This window comes from Gossypium raimondii, chromosome 3, assembly GCF_025698545.1.
Source record: "Gossypium raimondii isolate GPD5lz chromosome 3, ASM2569854v1, whole genome shotgun sequence".
Lineage (NCBI taxonomy): Eukaryota > Viridiplantae > Streptophyta > Magnoliopsida > Malvales > Malvaceae > Gossypium > Gossypium raimondii.
Genome location: NC_068567.1, coordinates 39,884,604 through 39,904,705, shown reverse-complemented (window position 1 = coordinate 39,904,705; position 20,102 = coordinate 39,884,604). Strand labels below are relative to the sequence as shown.

Here is a 20,102-nt window from a genome sequence, read left to right as displayed (position 1 = left end):
CTGCCTCATCATCTGTCCCTAAATATGGCGCGTCACTGATTACCGATGCAATGATGTCTTCTTCCGTGCTTATCGTAACCAGCCGACCCTCTGTAACCAATTTCAATTTTTGGTGCAATGACAAAGGCACTGCCCCTGCTGAGTGAATCCAGGGTCTTCCCAACAAGCAATTATATGAAGGTTTGATATCCATTACCAGGAAATCTACCTCGTAGGTATTTGGGCCAATCAAAAGGGGTATTTCAATTCTTCCCATTACCATTCTTTCAATGCCGTCAAATGCTATCACTATATTCTGGCATGATTTCATGTGAGAGCCATCCACTAGCAACCTATTTAAGGTGGATAAGGGTAAAATGTTCAAAGCCGACCCATTATCAATTAACACCCCTGGAAACGTGTATCCCTTGTAGCGAGTGGTGATATGTAGGGCTTTGGTGGCTCCTCTTCCCCCCAGTGGTATTTCATCATCATTAAAGAAGATGAAGTTATCGGCACTTATATTGTTAACCAAACGGTCTAACTTGTTCACCGAGATATCGTAAGTAACGTAAGTTTTATTTAGTACTTTTGTCAACGCATTACGATGAGTCTCTAAACTTAGAAGTAGCTCAAGCATCGAGATACGAGCCGATTGTTTATACAATTGTTCCACCACGCTGTACTCGCTATGCTTTAAGAATTTTGAGAATTGTCTAGCCTCGTTTTTAGTCACTGATTTGTTAAATGAGATTCAATTCTATCCGTCTTTGCTTCCCCTCGCTCAACTGCTAAGGCCTTTCCATTTATGGGCTCTACTCTTGTATTTGCTGGATCGTAGCGTTTTCCACTACGCGTGTAGAAGCCTACATCATTACCCTCCTCTGAAGCGTTTACCGGGTTCTCCTCTCCCGGGATTATCACATTGCAGTCATAATTCCAAGGAACCCTTTTGCTATCCTTGTAAGGAAAGGATACTGGTTTTTGGATTATGACCCTCGGTGCCATTTGCACTCCAGCTTCTATGCTCCTTGGCCTCGAAATAATCACCACCGGGTGATTAAGCCTTTGGGCCTTTCCCGTAGATCCTTCCTCCGAGGCATAAACTTCTCCCTCCTCTAATCCTTTAATTTCCTCATAAAATTCCAACTCTTTGTTGTCCATTAAATTTTGCACCATGGTTATGAACTCTGTGCATTTTTGGATATCATGGCCCTCTTCAGTATGGAACTCGCAATACTTTCTCGATCCTTCAGGCCTTTCTGTTCGATCTTGCTTGATGAGACCTCCATCTATCATTCTTCTCCAAACCCATCTCAGTGGGGTTTTTACCTCCGCAATGTCAGCTTTGATTCTTCTTCCCCTACTATCAATTATCGCATTTACCCCTTTATCAGAATGATTGGGTAACGGATTCCCTGCCATGTTTGGTTCTGATGGGTTGCCAAACTTTGCAATCCCTATCGTAATGAATCTTTCCATTGCCTTTTTAAACGCAGTGCAGTTCTCAATCGAATGCCCTATTATTCCTTCATGGTACTCACATTGGGCATTCACGTCGTACCATTTGGGGTATGGAGGTTGTATGGGTTTTAGATAAACTGGAGATACCACGTGTGCATCGAATAAATTCTGATACAATTCCCTATATGTTATTGAAATGGGCGTGAATTGAAGTCTGTCTGCGTTAGGCCTTGTGTTGGGCTCTTGCCTTGTGGGGCCCTGATGACTAGTGGCTGTCTTTCTTGGAGGGCCAACAGTGATTGGTTTTGAATAACTCTTGCTATATGTGCTTATGTTGTTCACCTCGCTTTCCTTTTTCCTTGGAGCTGGTCTTTTAGAGCTTTCCCCTGCGTCTATTTTACCGCTTCTTATTGCATTTTCAATCATTTCACCAGACATTACCATATCTGAGAAGCTCTTGGTGGCACTCCCCAATATGTGGTTGATGAACGGGGCCTTCAAAGTATTGATAAAAAGCATAGTGACCTCTTTTTCCAAAAGGGGTGGTTGGACCTGCGTTGCCACCTCCCTCCATCGTTGGGCGTACTGGCTGAAACTCTCGTTTTGTTTTTTCTCCATGTTCTATAGCGTAATTCTATCGGGTGTCATATCTGTCACATGACTGTATTGCTTCATAAAAGCTTGCGCCAAGTCTCTCCATGAACTAACTTTAGCACGGCTCAACTGGTTGTACCACTGCAAACCCATTAAACTGTCCTGAAAGCAGTGGATTAACAGTTGATCATTATTGACGTATCCTGTCATCCTTCGATAGAACATAGTAATATGAGCTTCTGGACAACTAGTCCCGTTATATTTTTCAAACTCCGGCATCTTGAACTTAGGTGAGAGTATTAAATCAGGGGCCAAACTCAGATCTTTGGCATCAACTCCGTAATGGTAGTTGGTGTTCTCCATAGCTCTAAAATTTTCTTCTAGCGATCTACACCGATCCTCAAGTTGTTTTGGCAGGTCCATTCTTGCCTTTTCTATTTCTGCCATGTCATCGAGATCAGGGACCACAGGATTGGCAGGGTTGTCCCCGGGATTACAACCTGAGCCCGTTTGAAAGTGCATTGGTACCGAGGCACCAGCCTGATATTGAGGTCTAATATTGACATGTATCCTTTGCGGGCACACATCTAGCTGTGCCTGGGTGCTAACTGGGGTGAAACCCGGAGGATAAACAGGGTCCTCGTGATCAACCCCAGAATCAACTACCGGGCTTTTTCCTTTATTATTCCTCCAGCCAATAATTGTGCCAATTGGTTCATCACAGTTGTTTGGGCCTTCTAGCATGTCTTGTTAGATTTTATCCAGTCCTTCCTGCATCTGATCTTGCATCTCTTTTTGCAATTGTTCCAATCTTTCTAACCTCTGATCCATTGCTTTTGTTTGGCGATGAGTACTGTAGTGATATTTGGTTGGTGGATTTTTGTTGGTTTCCAGGGAAACTCTCTCTGTCATAATTTTAATTTATTAGGGTCACTTTATGAAACTTAATGCATATGATGTAATGCAAATGTATGAGATGAATGCAAAAAGAGGCATTGATTCTAATTCAATTTCATTAGGAACTCGACTAGAAAATGAATTTCTTTACATAAAATGGATTACATATACGGCTTCGCCTTTATACCCAATGCTTTAACCTTCCCAAGGAGCCAAGCTAATTCTCGACCTTAGCTCGATTCTAACTCAAATTTTAAACTTAATACATCAGCCTGAACTGCTAGGGTTTGTAGGTGATCCGCTACTTCCCGTACTTGAGTCATGGCTTTGCCCATGATATAGTCTCTATCTCTAATCTGACTTTGAGAATGATGGAATTTCTATTACCACTGCTCATTACTTCTCTCAAGAAGTTCCACTCGCTGTTCAGAATTTCGCAATGCGTCCTCAAGCTCTTCTATCTTTCCTTTCAGTTCATCAATTTTTTTTCAAATTCGCCCTTAGTTCGATCGCGGAGTTGTGACTACGGTACAGGTGAAGTGACTTTTCCAGCTCCGCCACCCGAGCCTTTAATTCCGCTTTCTTATTTCGGTATTCTAACAAGCTTTTCCCCAAAACACTTTCTCGAGCTCGGGCGTCTTGAAATTCCTTTTCCCACTTGTCAGCCTTGGTTCTTTCTTCTTGATCTCTTGTAGCCACTGCCCCGACGTTTTACCCGAACTGGCAGTTCTCATTGACAGTCGCAGCTTCTTATAATCCATTTTTAGGATATCCAAATCCTCTCCAGCCTTGTTCTTTCCTTTCCTTAGTTTCTCGACTTCTAGCTTGTGGATATCGACGTCTAGTCCCAAACGTATCTTTTCCTCTTCTAGCTGCTCTATCTTCTTTCCCCACTCCGAACTCCTTTTTTCAAAGTCCTGTTTGATGATCTCTAATTCTGACGGAACTACTTCTAGATACTCCTCTAGAGACTGAACGCAATCTTCTCTCGGCCTAGGGATATTGTCATTGACCCTTTTGCTCCACCACCCATAATATTCGGGAGTTGTGATTACCCCTAGGTAAATCTTTTCATCCGGTGAACTTGTTTCCAAACGTTAGATATTTCTCAAATTTTTCTCTTATAGTTATCATCCTTATAAGAGAACTCACACTGAGCCAGCCCATGTGTAGCTGGTATGAACTGTCTTGATCTATATTGTCTTAATACAAGCAAAGGGGTATATCCAGTAGCTCCCCAAATTCCAAGTAAAGGGACCCAGTCGAAGTCCTTACATCGATATAAGATCTCGTTGGGCACCAACCAAGGAGCTTTCCATTCAACGTCATCTTCTTGAAGACTTTGGAGAATCGCTATCCACTTATCTTCCGTGATGTCGTCTCGTCTTGGTGTAGCCACTAGCTCTTTTAATGGGGAGTAATTTTCTGAGAAGACCCGATATGAGACCTTTTCCACCTTCCAAAAGTGACTATGGAACCACACCAATAGCAACTGCGCACATCCGATGAACCTTCCTTCACTCGCCCTTCTACACGCATTTAGGGACCTGAAGGTTTCAGCCAAAATTGCTGGGACCGGTGTGACTCCCTTGTCAAGCCTATCAAATAAATCTGAAACTACTTCATCCACATGGCCTAATGCCTTAGGGAAGACAACCAAGCCATAAATTCTCAATGCAAAGATATCAACCCTCTTCTTTATATCCGGATGTACCAAGATCAGATCTCGCAAGTTTTTCCAAGGTATGCATTTGTTGTCCCCCTTTTGCTTAATCCGGGCTGCAACCCATTACTCGCTCATTCCGGTGATGCACATTAATTTCTTTAAGAATGTTGAGACATTAGCTGCTCTCGAGTAGACTTTGTCAACTTGGATCCTCGGGCATCGTAGTAAGGTCGTATATTCTTCTACTGTAGGTACCAAATCTACTTTCCCAAACATGAAACAACTATAGGCCAAATTTCAGTACTACGCAAGGGCTCGAAATAGGCGGTTGTCTACTCTTACATCAAGCAAATAAGGTAGATCACCATAGTTGCTGTAAAAGAGTTACTTGATCTCGTTATCCCACTGGTTCCATATCTCTTTTAATTCTTGCACAACATCTTGAGTCTCACTAGTGCGAGTAAAGTCCCATAATTCTGATGTGTATCCTTCCACGAGGCTATCACCCTTTTCTTGTTGAACTTTTTCGGACCAAACTCGGACAGCCGCATTATCTTTCACTTTACCAAGAAACTCCCTTTCCATGTTGAGCTTCTCTATTTAGATGCCGAATGTTAACCAACACCTCTTTAGAAATGAAAATGTCATGCAAACAAAATCAAAGCAAAACAAAATAAGTTAGTATTGCACATCAAGCTAAATTCCAAAGCATGAAAGAAAAAGAATAATAATAAGTAAATCGCCTATTCAGGTAGCTACTAGGGTTTGGGATGGCTCTACCTAGGGTAAGCTCTTAAGGTTCATTATATGAGGTTCGGTTCTAAAGTAAGGGTACTCGAACTTGCAGATTCCTCAATTCTCACCCATTATAGGCTCATATAGACCGAGTTCAGTTAAGAGGGACACATTTCCTTATGACTACAGGGAGATGAAAATCTCAAGAAGACATAAGTACGGATGTATCCCGGAAGCGATCCACTATCCTACACGGAGGTGAAACCTCACGAAGGACTAGTTTCTCACTCCCACTTAAAAGGGTGTGACCAACGAACATGCAATGCAATGTACGTAAATATAAAAATAAAATACAGAACATGATGAAAATATAACTCAAAACAATGGAAATGCAATGAGTGGATCGTAAATTTAACTCGAATTTTCAAATTTCAACAAAAAGACAAGAAATAATCAACACGTGGCTTGACTCTCTTATTTTGATTCCCCAGTGGAGTCGCCAAGCTGTTGGCACTATTTTTTTGATAAAACGGGGTCGACTTGGATTTTAAAAAAATGAAAAGAAAAAAACGGGAGTAGCCACCAATCTTTTTTGATAAGGTATGATCGGATCACCGTGAAAAATGGTGGTTTTTAATAAACGATTTGATTTTATTAAAACAACGATTTTGGTCCATGAAATTCAAAAAAATGGGTTCGGGAGTCGGTTACGTATGAGGAAGGTTTAGCACCCTCGTAACGCCCAAAAATTGGTACCTAGTTGATTAGTTAATGTCTTAGTGTCGAAAATTGAAAACTGTAAAGAGATTTAGAATACGATCCTTTAAAAAACTCGAATGACATGGATTGAAATTTAAGAGGATATTTGGCTATTTGGTTCAACGAGAAATCGAAACCCAGCACGTTAGGGCACGTTTTCTCTAATTTCCAAACGCAAAATATTGCCTTATTCTGAAATTTTAGAAGGATATTTTAGCTATTTGGTCGAACGAAAAAAAATCGAAACCCAGCACGTTAGAGCACGTTTTCTCAAACTTCCAAATGTGAAATATTGCCTTATTTTGAAAATTTAAAAGGATATTTTTGGCTATTTGGTCGAACGAAAAATCGAAACCCAGCACGTTAGGGCATGTTTGCTCGAACTTCCAAACGTAAAATATTGCCTTATTTTGAAATTTTAAAAGGATATTTTAGCTATTTGGTCAAACGAAAAATCGAAACCTAGCACGTTAGGGCACGTTTTCTCGAACTTCCAAACGCAAAATATTGCCTTATTTTGAAATTTTTATTTGGATAAAAAGGAAATGAAATGCCTAAAAATGTACGCTTAATGTATTAGGTTTATTAGTGACATTGTTTAATATGCAAAAGGAGTTGTACATGGCTAAATACAATAATGCGACATACGTTTTAAAATAACCGTGATATAACATGCATAATAAAATATACATATAGCGTCGATGCTAATAAATCTAAATATATACGCGCATGAATAAGATTAATGATATAAATAACAATATAATTAAAACAATAATAATAATCAACGATAACTATGATAACTATAAATTTAAGTTCTAAAAGTACTTGAAAAATAACAAATAAATAAATGATAGAAATTAAATTGCAATAATGATGGCAAAAATAAAATGAACAAAATCGATACTAAAATAATAAGCAAATAAATAAAATAAAATAAAATGAAATAAATAAAAAAATAATGTAAGCTTGATAAAAAATCAAAAATAAGTAAAGAAATAAATATTAAAGAAAATATTAAATAAAACCATCTTTTTAAAATAAATAAGTAAATAAACAAAAACAATTAAACCGACAAGGGACTAAATTGAAAACGGATCCAAAATCTGGGACTCAAATCGCAAATAAATAAAAGTGGGTGGTTCGGGACTAAAATGGAATGCATATAAAGTGCGAGGGACTGACTGGGTAATATCCCCGTCCCTTATGCGCGTCGTTTCAGCGCAGACCAAAATGAAATAAGCCAAAAATTCGCGGGGCAAGAATGTAAAAGAAACGAGGGTCAGATTGCATTAATGCATAAAAGCGGAGGGACTTAACATGAAAATAGCCCCTCCAAGTAAAAACACGTGGATCCCTTGGCGGGTTGGGTCGCGCGCGCGGGTCATGGGGCTAAACGGCGTCGTTTTACGTCTAGGGAGGTCACCCGAAACGGCGTCGTTTTATATCTAATATAAATATCAAAAAAAAGAAAAAAATAGTTTGCTTCATTTTTTTCACAAAAAAACAGAGGGCTCAGCCTCTCTCTCCCTCGCAGGCTCCAAGCTCGACCGATAGGGCCGACGCTGGCGCCGCCGTGACCCCACTGTCATTAGTGATCGGGGAAACGCAAAGGTCGCGCTTTTGGTCCGTTTTTAAGGCGCTTGAAAGGCTAAACCTTTGGGCTTCAAAGACGAAAGGAGAAGACCCCATGTTTTCCCCCTTTACGTCCTGGTTTTGATGACTAAAATGGCCGACGAAGGGCTTTTCAGGCAACCCCTAGGTATTATCCTTCCTCCTTTAGGCTTGTTTTCTTTTTATTTAACTGATTCGAAAAACAAAATGAAAATAAAAAATAAAATAAAAAACGACGAGTAAATAGATTGAAAAAAAAGAAATATCAACCTCTGTTGTTCTTATTTATGATATTCTAAGATGTGTCCGAACCCATACATAGAAAAAGCTTGTGGCTTTTATAGCCAAATTACAAACTCTTTGATGATTGCTTTTGTCGTTTTGTTATTTGTTTTGTTGCTTGCTGTTTCGACTTCCATTTTTTGTTTTTGTTGTTTTTTGTTTGCGTGTGGCCATTTTGCAGGTGCGATGTGACGTGCATGGACGCGATGACGGTGGTGGCGACATGCGCGAGGGAGGCCAGCAGAACACGTGGGGCTGGGGGCTTGGGCAGAGGTGCTGCACACCCTAGGGCTTGATTGCTGCTGAATGTTTGTAATTTTGGGCTAGGGTTAACATTGGGCCATTAGTTTTTTTAGAATTGGGCTTGTGGGTTCTGATGGACTGTAATTTTTTGTTTTTGTTTTGGCACTGGGCTCGGGCAAAACGGGCTTGTACACCCAAGACCTATCAATTGACCAGTATAACACTGTATTAAACACCTTAATCAACAACCAATTAACTAAAATAAAAAATCATACTTCTAACACCTTAACCGAACTCTTACCTTACTAACACCGGAAGTTTCTCTCTATAATTTGGCACCAGCACAGCCCTTCACTCCAGACTTTTGGTTGTCATCACAATTAACAAAGATTCCCCAATTACCAACTTAAAAACCGAATATTAAAACACCCTTATTAGTTGTAAAATAATGATTTAATCAATACCCCAATACCAATGGCGATTCAATAAGCATGATCAACTTACCAATGTCAACTTTGTCCTTAACTCTCCAACCTCAGCAACAACACAAACTGCTCACTGCCTTTCGCTTACCATAAGTAACAACAATCTCCTTAGTCACCAACCAAGAATCAATTAACAAAAGGCAAAAACGCTACTTACCAAATGCAAAAAAGCACAATGGAGAAGAGAAGTTGTGGCATGTAAGAGAGTTTAGAGAAAGACTGGATTAATAGAGAAGCCAAAGTAGTAGAAGAAAGAAGTTTTTCAGCAAGCAATCGATAGCAAATAAATAGAGAAGGAAAGAAAAATAGAAGAGCAAATCAGCAGCAATGAAGCAGAAAAAGAACTGCAGAGAAAATGGATTCAAAATGTCAAAAAAAAGTAGAAAGGCCAAAATTTGGGAAAAGTATGAGAAGTTGAAATTTGAAAAAAAGATAACAAGAAAATAAAAATAAAATCCCATAATCTCCTCCTAAAAACCGGCCACCACTTTTCTCAACAACCGAATTTGAAAACCACTCAAACACTTCAGTGTTTCGGCTAAGCCAAAACACCTACACGGTACAAGCAGCAAAATAAGTCCTTTGTTTGCACAGAGACTCGAACTTCAGACCTCCTGCCTATTTGCACTCCACTTAGCCACCTGACCAGCAGGCTCATTCTAACATATTTCACCAACATTTATTTATAAGCCTATTGATTAGAGATAGGGGTTTATTCATTTAAAAACAAAAATTTTCGCAAGCTAAAGCTTGAAATTAGGACCTCTCAAACATTCCCTAGAACACTTAATTACTAAAGTAGACATATATTTGTGTCACAAACACACAAAAATAAATATAAGAGATTTTTAGGGTGTTACAACTCTACCCTCTAAAAGAAAAATTTCAGCCTCGAAATTTTACCTGATAAGAACAGATGAGGATACTGCTGTCGCATCGCATCCTCAGACTCCCACGTTGCCCCTTCAGAGCTATGATTACGCCAAAGAACCTTAACCAGTGGGATGGATTTTCTTCTTAAAACCTTTACATCTCGCTCCATTATCTGAACTACCTTCTTCTCAAAGGTTAGATTTGGCTTCACCTCGATCTCCTTAATAGGAACAATATGCATGAGATCAGAGCGGTAGCGCCTCAACATCGAGACGTGAAAACATCTTGTATCCGATCCAACTCCAGAGGTATTTCTAATTGATATGCCACTGGCCCCACTCGTTTTAGAATGCGATAAGGCCATATAAATCTAGGGCTCAGCTTGCCATTGCTACCAAACCTCAATACTTTTTTCTATGGTGAGACCTTCAAAAAAATGAAATCCCACACAGAATACTCTATCTCTCGACACTTCAGGTTTGCATATGACTTCTGACTATCAGATGCTGCTTTCAGTTGATCTCGACTCAATCTAACTTTATCTTGGGAATCAGAAACTAGTTCTGGGCCCAAAATAAGTCGCTTGCCCAACTCAGTCCAACATAAAGGTGTGCGACACCTACGACCATATAATGCCTCATAGGGTGCCATCTGAATGCTAGACTGATAGCTGTTGTTATAAGCAAATTCTGCTAGCGGCAGGTAATCCTCCCAACTACCTTGGAAGTCAATCACACAACTTCTCAACATATCCTCCAGTATCTGTATCACCCTCACTGACTGACCGTCTGTCTGAGGTTGGAACACAGTACTAAAGTCCAATCTTGTACCTAGAGCTTCATGTAGCTTCCTCCAGAATCGAGACGTGAAGTAAGGATCCCTATAAGATATTATTGAAATCGGTACCCCATGCTATCTCACTATCTCAGACACATAAGTTAGCCAGCTTTTGCAGAGAGTAGTCAGTACGAACCGGTATGAAGTGGGCGGATTTGGTCAATCAATCCACAATGACCCATACAGAATCTTTCTTGGTAGGTGTGAGGGGTAACCCACCAATGAAGTCCATAGTCACTCTCTCCCAGTTCCAAAGCGGAATATTGACTGGCTGCAATAATCCTGAAGGTAACTGATGCTCGGCCTTAACCTGCTGGCATGTCAAACACTTGGCCACAAATTTAGTAACCTCCCGTTTAAGACTTAGCCTCCAGTATAACTCACGAAGGTCTCGGTACATCTTCTTTCCGCCAGGATGCATAACATAAGGGCTATTATATGCCTCTCTCAGTATAGACTGCCTCAATTCAGTATCTTTCGGTACACAAATTCCCCGTCGGAAATAGAGCACCCCTTCGCTATTCAGTCTAAAATCCTCGGTATTCCCACTCTCAGCCTGTCAGAAATGAAAACCCAACGACTCATCATCTATCTGTTTACCCTTAATCTGCTCTATCCACGTCGGCTTAACCTGAAGTTCAGCCAACGGACTACCATTATCAAATAAACTGAGGTGAGCAAACATCGCCCTCAGGTCAGTCATAGCTCTACGGCTCAGTGCGTCGGCCACTACATTAGCCCTACTAGGGTGGTAGTCAATAGTACAGTCGTAGTCTTTAAGCAACTCAATCCATCTACGTTGAGGCTCTTGTGATCGGTGTAAATGATACACTTCTCACTATACAAGTAATGCCTCTATATTTTCAGTGCAAATACCACTGCGGCCAACTCTAAGTCATGCGTCAAATAGTTCACCTCATGAGTCTTAAGCTGACGAGACGCATACGCTACCACCTTACCCTCTTGCATCAACACACATCACAAACTGACATGTGATGCATCGCTGTAGACAATAAACTCTTTTCCAGACTCTGACTGTATCAAAATAGGGGCCTCAGTCAATATAGTCTTGAGTTTCTCAAAGCTCTCTTGCTGCACATCAGTCAGTTAAACGGCACACCCTTACATAACAGCTTAGTCAAGGGTGCTGCAATCAGTGAGAAACCCTCTACAAATAGTCGATAATACCCTGCCAATCCTAGAAAATTGCGAATCTTAGATACAGTCTTAGGTTGTTCTCAATCCAACACCGCCTCAATCTTTCGAGGATCGACCCTATTCCCCTCAGTAGAAACCGCATGACCTAAAAAAGCTACTTCTTGTAACCAGAACTCACATTTACTGAACTTGGCGTACAGTTGTTTCTCTCACAAGATCTGTAGAACCACTCTAAGGTGTTCATCGTGTTCATCCTCAGTTTTTGAATACACTAGTATATCATCAATAAATACCACTACAAACCGATCCAGATAAGGCTAGATCACTCGGTTCATTAGATCTATAAAAGCTGTCGGTGCATTCGTCAGTCCAAATGGCATCACTAGGAACTCGTAGTGACCATAACGAGTCCTAAATATCTTCTTATGCACGTCAGTCTCTTTAACTCTCAACTAGTGATACCATGACCGTAGATCAATCTTGGAGAAAATTGAAGCACCTCAGAACTGATCAAACAGGTCGTCTATCCTCGGTAGAGGGTAATTATTCTTTATGGTCAACTTGTTCAGTTGCCGATAATCAATACACATACACATGGATCCATATTTCTTTTTCACAAATAGAGCCGGTGCTCCCTACAGAGACACACTAGGGCGGATGAACCTACGATCCAATAGCTCTTGGATTTGGGCCTTAAGCTCCATAAGCTCTTTTGGTGCAATTCTATAAGGAACGATGGACATTGGAGTTGTACCAAGAAAGACTCAATCCCAAACTCTACTTCTTGATTCAGAGGTAACACAGGTAGCTCTTCTGGGAAAACGTCTGAAAATTCCTTAACCGTCCTGATATCCATGACCGAAGAATCCCTCGAATTTGAAACACTAATATAAGCCATATACGCCTCACATCCCTTACGAACCAATTTTTTGGCTCTCAATGCAGAAATCATATTCGATAAATAGTTTCGACGTTCCCCAATTACAACTATATCGCTGTCCTCTTCAGTTCTTAGTACAACCCGTTTAGTGGCATAATCCAAGCTCACTCGGTGTTTAACTAGCTAGTCCATGCCCAGTATCAGATCAAATTCTCTAAACGACAGTTATATAAGATCAACCAGAAAGATAGCCCCTTGTACCTCTAAAAGGACATCTCTAAATAACTTGTTAACCTGGACGGACTGCCCTAGTGGACTCAATACAGTAATTTCACTCGATGTATTCTCATCCAGAATCCCCAAAATTTCAGTAACAGAACAGGAAACATAAGAATGAGTGGATCCTATATCTATCAATGCAGTATAACGTACATTATTGGTAAAGAATGTATCCATGATGACATCCGGAGCATCCCCATCTTCTAGACAACGTACAGCATAAACTAAAGCTGGCTGCCTCACTTTAGTTTGATTATCACCTTTTCTAGGTACTCTTTGACCACTTTCCAAACCATTACCACCTCTGACTTGACCACGGTCTCTCGGTGGCTGTTGTACTACTCTTGGTGGTGCAGTACCCATACCAGAAGCTTGCATCTGATCAGACCTCCACGGGAAATCTCTAATATGGTGCTCTAAAGAACCACACCACAAACAAGCCTTAGTTCTTTTCCAACACGTTCCCTAATGGAGTCTACCACAGTCTGTACACGGCCGCTGTCCAGTAGCAGCAATAGGGACCCCAACTTTAATCGGCCCACCAACTCTGGCCTTTTTCTTTGGCCTCTGAAAAGAACTCAAGGGCACCAAATCCCTCTTATTCCTACTTCTCTCTCTGTTCTGATGCTCAATGCGCTTCACTTCCTCGGCGATCTTCGCCTTATCGACCAGTACTGCAAAGTCTCGCTCCCTTTGTAGAGCTATTAGTACCCTTAGATTATCCCTAAGGCCATCCTCGAATTGAACGCATCTCTTATACTCAGTCGCCACCATACCACGCGCATAGCGGCTTAATCGCAGAAATTCGGCCTCATACTCAGCCCCTGACCTATCACCTTGGGTCAAATTCAAAAACTCTCTCCTACGGGCATCCACGTAACTGGTCTCCACATATTTCCCCTGGAAGGTGATTTTAAAGAACTCTCAGGTCAATCGGTCAGGTTGAGTGCCCTCATTTACAGTGATTCACCATTGATATGCCTCGTCACGTAGCAGCGATATAGCCCCCTTAATTTTTGTTCGGGAGTACAATCCAGGTCATCCATAACTCTTTCTGTGGCCTCTATCCAATACTCAGCCATATTAGGGGCAACTCCAGCGATACCCCTAAAAATCTCAGCTCCATTAGCCCAAAGTCATTCCGTAACTGACCCTCGGCCCCTAGCTCCAGTAGTAGCCCCAACGTCGCTCTCTAGAATCCTTAACATGGCTTGGGACAGTGCGTCGTCCCCAGCCGCTCGATCTTGTGACCCAGTCTCAGTGACAGACGACACCGGCGTCTCGCTAGTATTTAGATTTGGCATACTGCCCAGTGAAGGGGACTTAGCTCGATCCCCTTTACGGCCTCTACCTCAGCCTCTAGTACCCCGTCCGCGAGAACCTCGTGCGCTCATCGTATAGACGCGCTTATCTGTATTAAAAGTTTTATGAATCAGTTTACAATTCAATAGTTATTAGTAAATGTTTTATGGACACAGTTTCAGTAGTTCAGAGTTTGTTTTCGTATGACGCAGTGTCTATCAGTTTTACTACAGTATTAGTATACACTAATTTGAGTGTTTTTAGTACAATCTACCTATAGTAGTCTCAGTTTGTACTATCTATATTAGTTTCAGTAACAAATCAGTTTCAGTATAAAACACATAAAGGCTTCAGAGAACTTACAAGATCGGTGTCGGAGGCTCGATGTACCACACATTTAGTAAAAATATTTCAAATTATTCAGAAATCAATGCTTTAAAAACCAAGTTTTAAAACCCAAATCCATAGCCGAGTTTTGCAACCTGGCTCTGATATCACTAAATATAACACCCCAAACCCGACCTGAACGTTATGGTCGAATCTGACGATGTCACATGATAGTGTGTTTGAAAACTGATGCTCGTGTTAAAAAAACCGCAACTTTGCTTAAAACATTTTTCATTTAGATCTCATTTTTGTCTTTTATTAATCCTAAATAGTGATTTTCTATTCAGTCGTTTGTTTGCAAAATATTATACGTTACGGTAGCTTTTTAAAATAGTTTGCATATTTGTGCATATTTTGTTAAAACATTTGATTGGTTTTGAAAACTCGATTATCCCTACTACTAGTAGTTGTAAGTCTAAAAAAAAATAAAAACCTCAATTTAAAAGTAAAAATCCAAAAAGGCCATTATTACAGTAAAATACCCCCAAAATAAAAGCAAAATTATTATTAGGTACTAAGTCGAATAAAATAGGTCGTGTGGCCACGGCTGAGTCCTCCGTCACACCAAACCGCCTCTGTCTGGGGATTACCTGTACAGATTAAACAGAAGGGGTGAGTTTACGTAAACTCAGTGTGTAATTCCCTATGCAAACAAACAGACAATAACAGATAATCTCAGTTTGGGCCTAAGCCCATTTCAGTATCAGTAAGCATTAAGGCCTTGGCCCATCACAGTACAGTAACAGTGACAGTTATGCAGTTATAAAATCCTACCCAACCATCCTCTACACTCCATCACCGTCCAACCTAACACTCCATGTGGGGATATAATCAACCCACCCAACCCTACACTCCAAGTAGTACCGAATGCGGCACTAGACAGTAGTTGCAACTGAGCTGCCAGTAAGTTAGGCTAAAAGTCTTTCAGTACACTTTCTCCAATCAATATCAATCCCCGACCCAATGCAATGCATCATACAATCATGTCATGGTATCATGCATAATCAGAATAGTATATATATCATGCTCAACATACAGACATTCATATCTATCTCATATGGCATACAACAATCTTTCAATCATTTCAGTCAATTAGGGGGTCTCGGTAACCTTACCATCCCTACAGTAGGTTCATAGTTGACTTGGGCGTCCCATGCAACCTTAGCAGTCAAACAGTGAAAATGGGCCCACAACCCATGTTGTATGCCCATGTGGGCCCACACGGCCCATAATGGCATTGGCCATTTGTGTACAAACCCAAAATTTTCCCGGCCCAAGTACAAATAATAAACCAATATAAAAAATATATAACAACAATCCGTTTTTAAATGTCCATTACAAACAATGGGCCCAATGACCCAAATAAACCAAAACCTAATGGCCGAATGGCCCAACACCTAAAAATAGCAAGCATAAACCCTAGACGCTTCAACCGTTGTTCCCCTACACGCGCGCCTCCGGCCCTTTCCAGGTCACCACACGAACGGCCTATTTCATACGACGGTTTCACCTGCAACAAACACACAGTAACGAAAGCAAGCAAAGGAAAAAAGAAAAAATAACAGAGATAAAAAATATTTATAAAAATCTTTTCTGTAATTTCGGCTATATAAAGCCAATTGATTCATTTGTAAAAGGATTCACACACAATATCAATAAAAAAGAAAGAATACAGAAACAAAAATCAAAAAGTTTTGAAAATGTGATTTGAGTTATTTTTTCTTTTCGATTACTTTCTTTTTCGATTTTTTGATTATTTTCTTTGTTTGTTTATTCATTGAGAAAAGAGAATAGAAGAATGAGGAAAGTTACCTTCGTGATGGGACTGCCGAATCTCTGTTCACTCCGTTGTAAGCAGAGTTCGGATGGATGACTGTGTCTTTTTGAATGACAAAAGGAAGCTAGGGTCGAAACCTTAGCAGAGAAAAAGAAGCAGCAATTTTCTTTTTTTTTTGGGCATATGCTGCTTATGTTTTTCTTAAAAGAAATTTTTGTTTAAGTAGTAACAGCAATACGGCGTCGTTTTGTGACAAAGGCACCAGCGCCAAAACGACGTTGTTTGGTCCCTTGACCGAGCGGTGACCCGACCTAGGGGAAGGATCCACGTGTTTCTGCTTCAGTGGGATATTTGCTCAAACGGTCCTCCCGCTTTTATAGTGTATCCAAATCAATCCTTTTATTTCTTTTAAATTTTGCCTGAGATTTTATTTTTCCTTCATTTTAGTCCATATCGTAGTGCTCCGTTTTGGGAGGATAGGGAATATTTCCAAATTAGTCCCCATGCTATTCGCGCGTTGCATTTTTGCCCTTCAATTTTATTTTATTTTCGTTTTTTCTTTCTGATTTTGTTTTAAAACCATTTTAATCCTTATTAGCTTGGTTTGATTTGCTCATTTTTTAATTTATTTAAGTATTTGTATTTCATTATTTCTTGATACCTTTAATTTTTAAATTTAACCCTATTTTTATATTTGTGCTTAATATTATTTTAATCCATTATTAATATTGTTTAAATTTATCGCATATTATTATTTTAAATTTGTCATATATAATTATTTTAAGTTTTCATGTATTATTATTCAAATTTATTATGTATTATTTTATATATCTTTATGTAAAATTAATATTGTTTGTACACAATTTCTTTTATAGTTTCATTTTACAACATATATTTTTAAAATTCTCTTTTATATTGTTATGTTGTAATGATTTATACCATAATTTTCCTATGCAATAATATTTTATATGTATTTATACAATTTATATTATACGTATATACATATATGATATATTATGTGTAATTTTGTGTATATACATTGATAATTTACAATTTCTTTTCTCATCATGCTACCTCTTTTTTGCTATTTTAAATTAGTTACATTTTATTTGTGATAGGGTTTTAGGTCATTAGCTTTTAAATGTTGGTGTTAATATTTGTATTCATTAGTATGCATTTTGGCTTATGAATTATCCTTTCGCATTATACTTTATCATTCCATCGTTTTTTGTTCAAAAGATTACGCTTAATTAAAGTATTGAAATCGTTTTATTCAAAGGTTTTCAAAATAATGCAATACTCAGAATTTGGGGTCCTCGAAACATTGTGTCCTAACTCATTGGATATGATATTTCGTTATCTCGAGACAAGATTTTTTTTAAATAAAAGCAAACTCATGCGTCGTCTTTGGAACTTTGAAGAATCGTGCTCTAACTTACGAGGTTTCGATTTCCTCATTGAATCAAGATGGCCAAACATTTTTAGTTTTCAAATATACAAAGTTTCAATAAAGGGTTTTAAAGGTTAGCTTATGCTCGGGAATTCAAATGTTGCATCCGAACTTACGGGATACAACATTTCGTTGCCTCGGGATGAGAAGGGCTTTCTACATATGTTCAAATTTATACAAATATTTAAAGATATATCATTAATTAAAGGGGGTCGTTTTTAATATTTTTGAATTTTTTACATTCGACTTTAAGATATTAAATAATCAATTCGGTACCAATTTTGGGCGTTACGAGGGTGCTAATTCTTCCTCGTACGTAACTGACTCCCAAACCTGCTTTTTTTCTGAAACTTGTAGACCAAAATCATTTTTAAGGTGATCTGATCACACCTCAATAAAAGATCGGTGGCCACTCCAATTTTCATTTTTTAAGTCGACAAATTTTTTGTTTTCAAAAAGTGGTTTCGATAGTTTGGCGACTCCACTGGGGACTGGTTTTGAAAGTCGAGACACAAATTGATTATTTTCTGTCTTTTTGTCTAAAGTTTAAAATTTGATTTAAAATTACGATCCTCTTATTGCACTTTTTATGGGCTACATCATTTTGATATGTTTGTTTATTTGGTTTGAGTATATAAATCCCTGCATATCACATTGCATAACCGTTTGGTTATATCCTTTTAAGTGGGAGTGAGAAACTAGTCCTTCGTGAGGTCTTTACCTCCGTGTAGGATAGTTTAAGATATTAAATAATCAATTCGGTACCAATTTTGGGCGTTACGAGGGTGCTAATCCTTCCTCGTACGTAATTGACTCCCGAACCTATTTTTTTTTCTGAAACCCGTAGACCAAAATCATTTTTAAGGTGATCCAATCACACCTCAATAAAAGATCGGCGGCGACTCCAATTTTCATTTTTTAAGTCGACAAATTTTTTGTTTTCAAAAAGTGGTTTTGATAGTTTGGTGACTCCACTGGGGACTGGTTTTGAGAGTCGAGCCACAAATTGATTATTTTTTGTCTTTTTGTCGAAAGTTTAAAATTTGATTTAAAATTACGATCCTCTTATTGCACTTTTTATGGGCTACATCATTTTGATATGTTTGTTTATTTGGTTTGAGTCTATAAATCCCTGCATATCACATTGCATAACCATTTGGTTATATCCTTTTAAGTGGGAGTGAGAAACTAGTCCTTCGTGAGGTCTTTACCTCCGTGTAGGATAGTGGATCACTTTCGAAATTCATCCGTACCTATGTTTTCGTGAGATTTTCATCTCTGTGCAGCCATAGGGAAATGTATTCCCCTGAACTAAACTCGGTCTATATGAGCTTATAATGGGTGAAGATCGAGGAATCTGCTGGTTCAGGTATCTTTACTTTAGGACCAAACCGCATATAATGAACCCTAAGAGCCTACCCAGGTGAACCATACGAAACTCTAGTGGTCACCCGAATAGGTGCTCTATTTATTTTTTCTTGCTTGCTTTTGCTTTGTACTAACCTGTTTTGTTTTGTTTTGGTTATGATTGCATTGCATTTTTCCTCATAGAAAAGAGGTGTTGATTCACATTCAGTTGCTAAATAGAGAGCTTGTCATGGAAAACAGATTTCTTGATAAAGTGAAAGATAATACGGTTGTCCGAATATATTCTGAGAAAACACAACAAGAGAAATGTGACAGTTTAATGGAGGACTACACGTCTTTGCTTCGTTGCCCGAGGATTCAGGTTGACAAAGATTATTCGAGAGTCGTCAACATCCCGACCTTTTGAAAAGAAACTAACGAGCATCACAAGGATGGGTGAGCGATGGCTTGCGACTCGGATCAAGTAAAAAGGAGGCATCCCTTGGAAGAGTCCATGATATTTGATCTTAGCATATGGATATGAAGAAAATGATCGATGTTTTCTCATGGAGTATGAGGCCGAGGCCGTGCATGTATTCGTTTTATGTAAAGAAAATTATTTTCTAGTAAATTTTTCTAAATGGAATTGAATCGGAATCAACACCTTTTTGTATTCATTTCATGCGTTTGCATTACATGACATCATATGCGTTAAAGTACACCAAAAGAGCCTAATTGGTTAAAATTATTTCAGTTAATCTGGAAACCAACAATAACCTACCAACCAAACACCGTTACGGTACTCAAGCAAAGTCAAGAAGCATGGACAAAAGATTAGAAAGACTTGAACAATTTCAAAAGGAGATGCAAGATAAAATTCATATGCAAATGCAAGAGCAGCTAGCTAAAATTCAGCAAGATATGATAGAAAATATGTTGGAATCTCAAATAAATATGATGGCTCAGTTGACCCAATTACTAACTGGAGGAGTAGATAAGGGAAAGGGCCCTATGGCCAATCCTGGGCAAGACAGTGAGGAGCCGCTGTATCCTCCGGGTTTTACTCCACCAAATGTACAGACCCAAGATGAGATGCA

At 39.2% G+C, this 20,102-nt stretch overlaps 1 protein-coding gene across 1 annotated transcript; it reads right to left on the bottom strand.

Moving 5' to 3' along the window:
• Positions 1-711: 711 nt before the first annotated feature.
• LOC128039955 (uncharacterized) lies at positions 712-2,061 on the bottom strand. The gene has a single exon (XM_052628895.1). The coding sequence runs from the start codon at positions 2,059-2,061 to the stop codon at positions 712-714; it is 1,350 nt and encodes a 449-aa protein (XP_052484855.1).
• Positions 2,062-20,102: the final 18,041 nt, after the last annotated feature.

What these genes read in the sequence shown, in the direction of transcription:
- LOC128039955 (XM_052628895.1), bottom strand. Translation starts at nt 2,061, where the DNA reads ATGGAGAAAAAACAAAACGAGAGTTTCAGCCAGTACGCCCAACGATGG.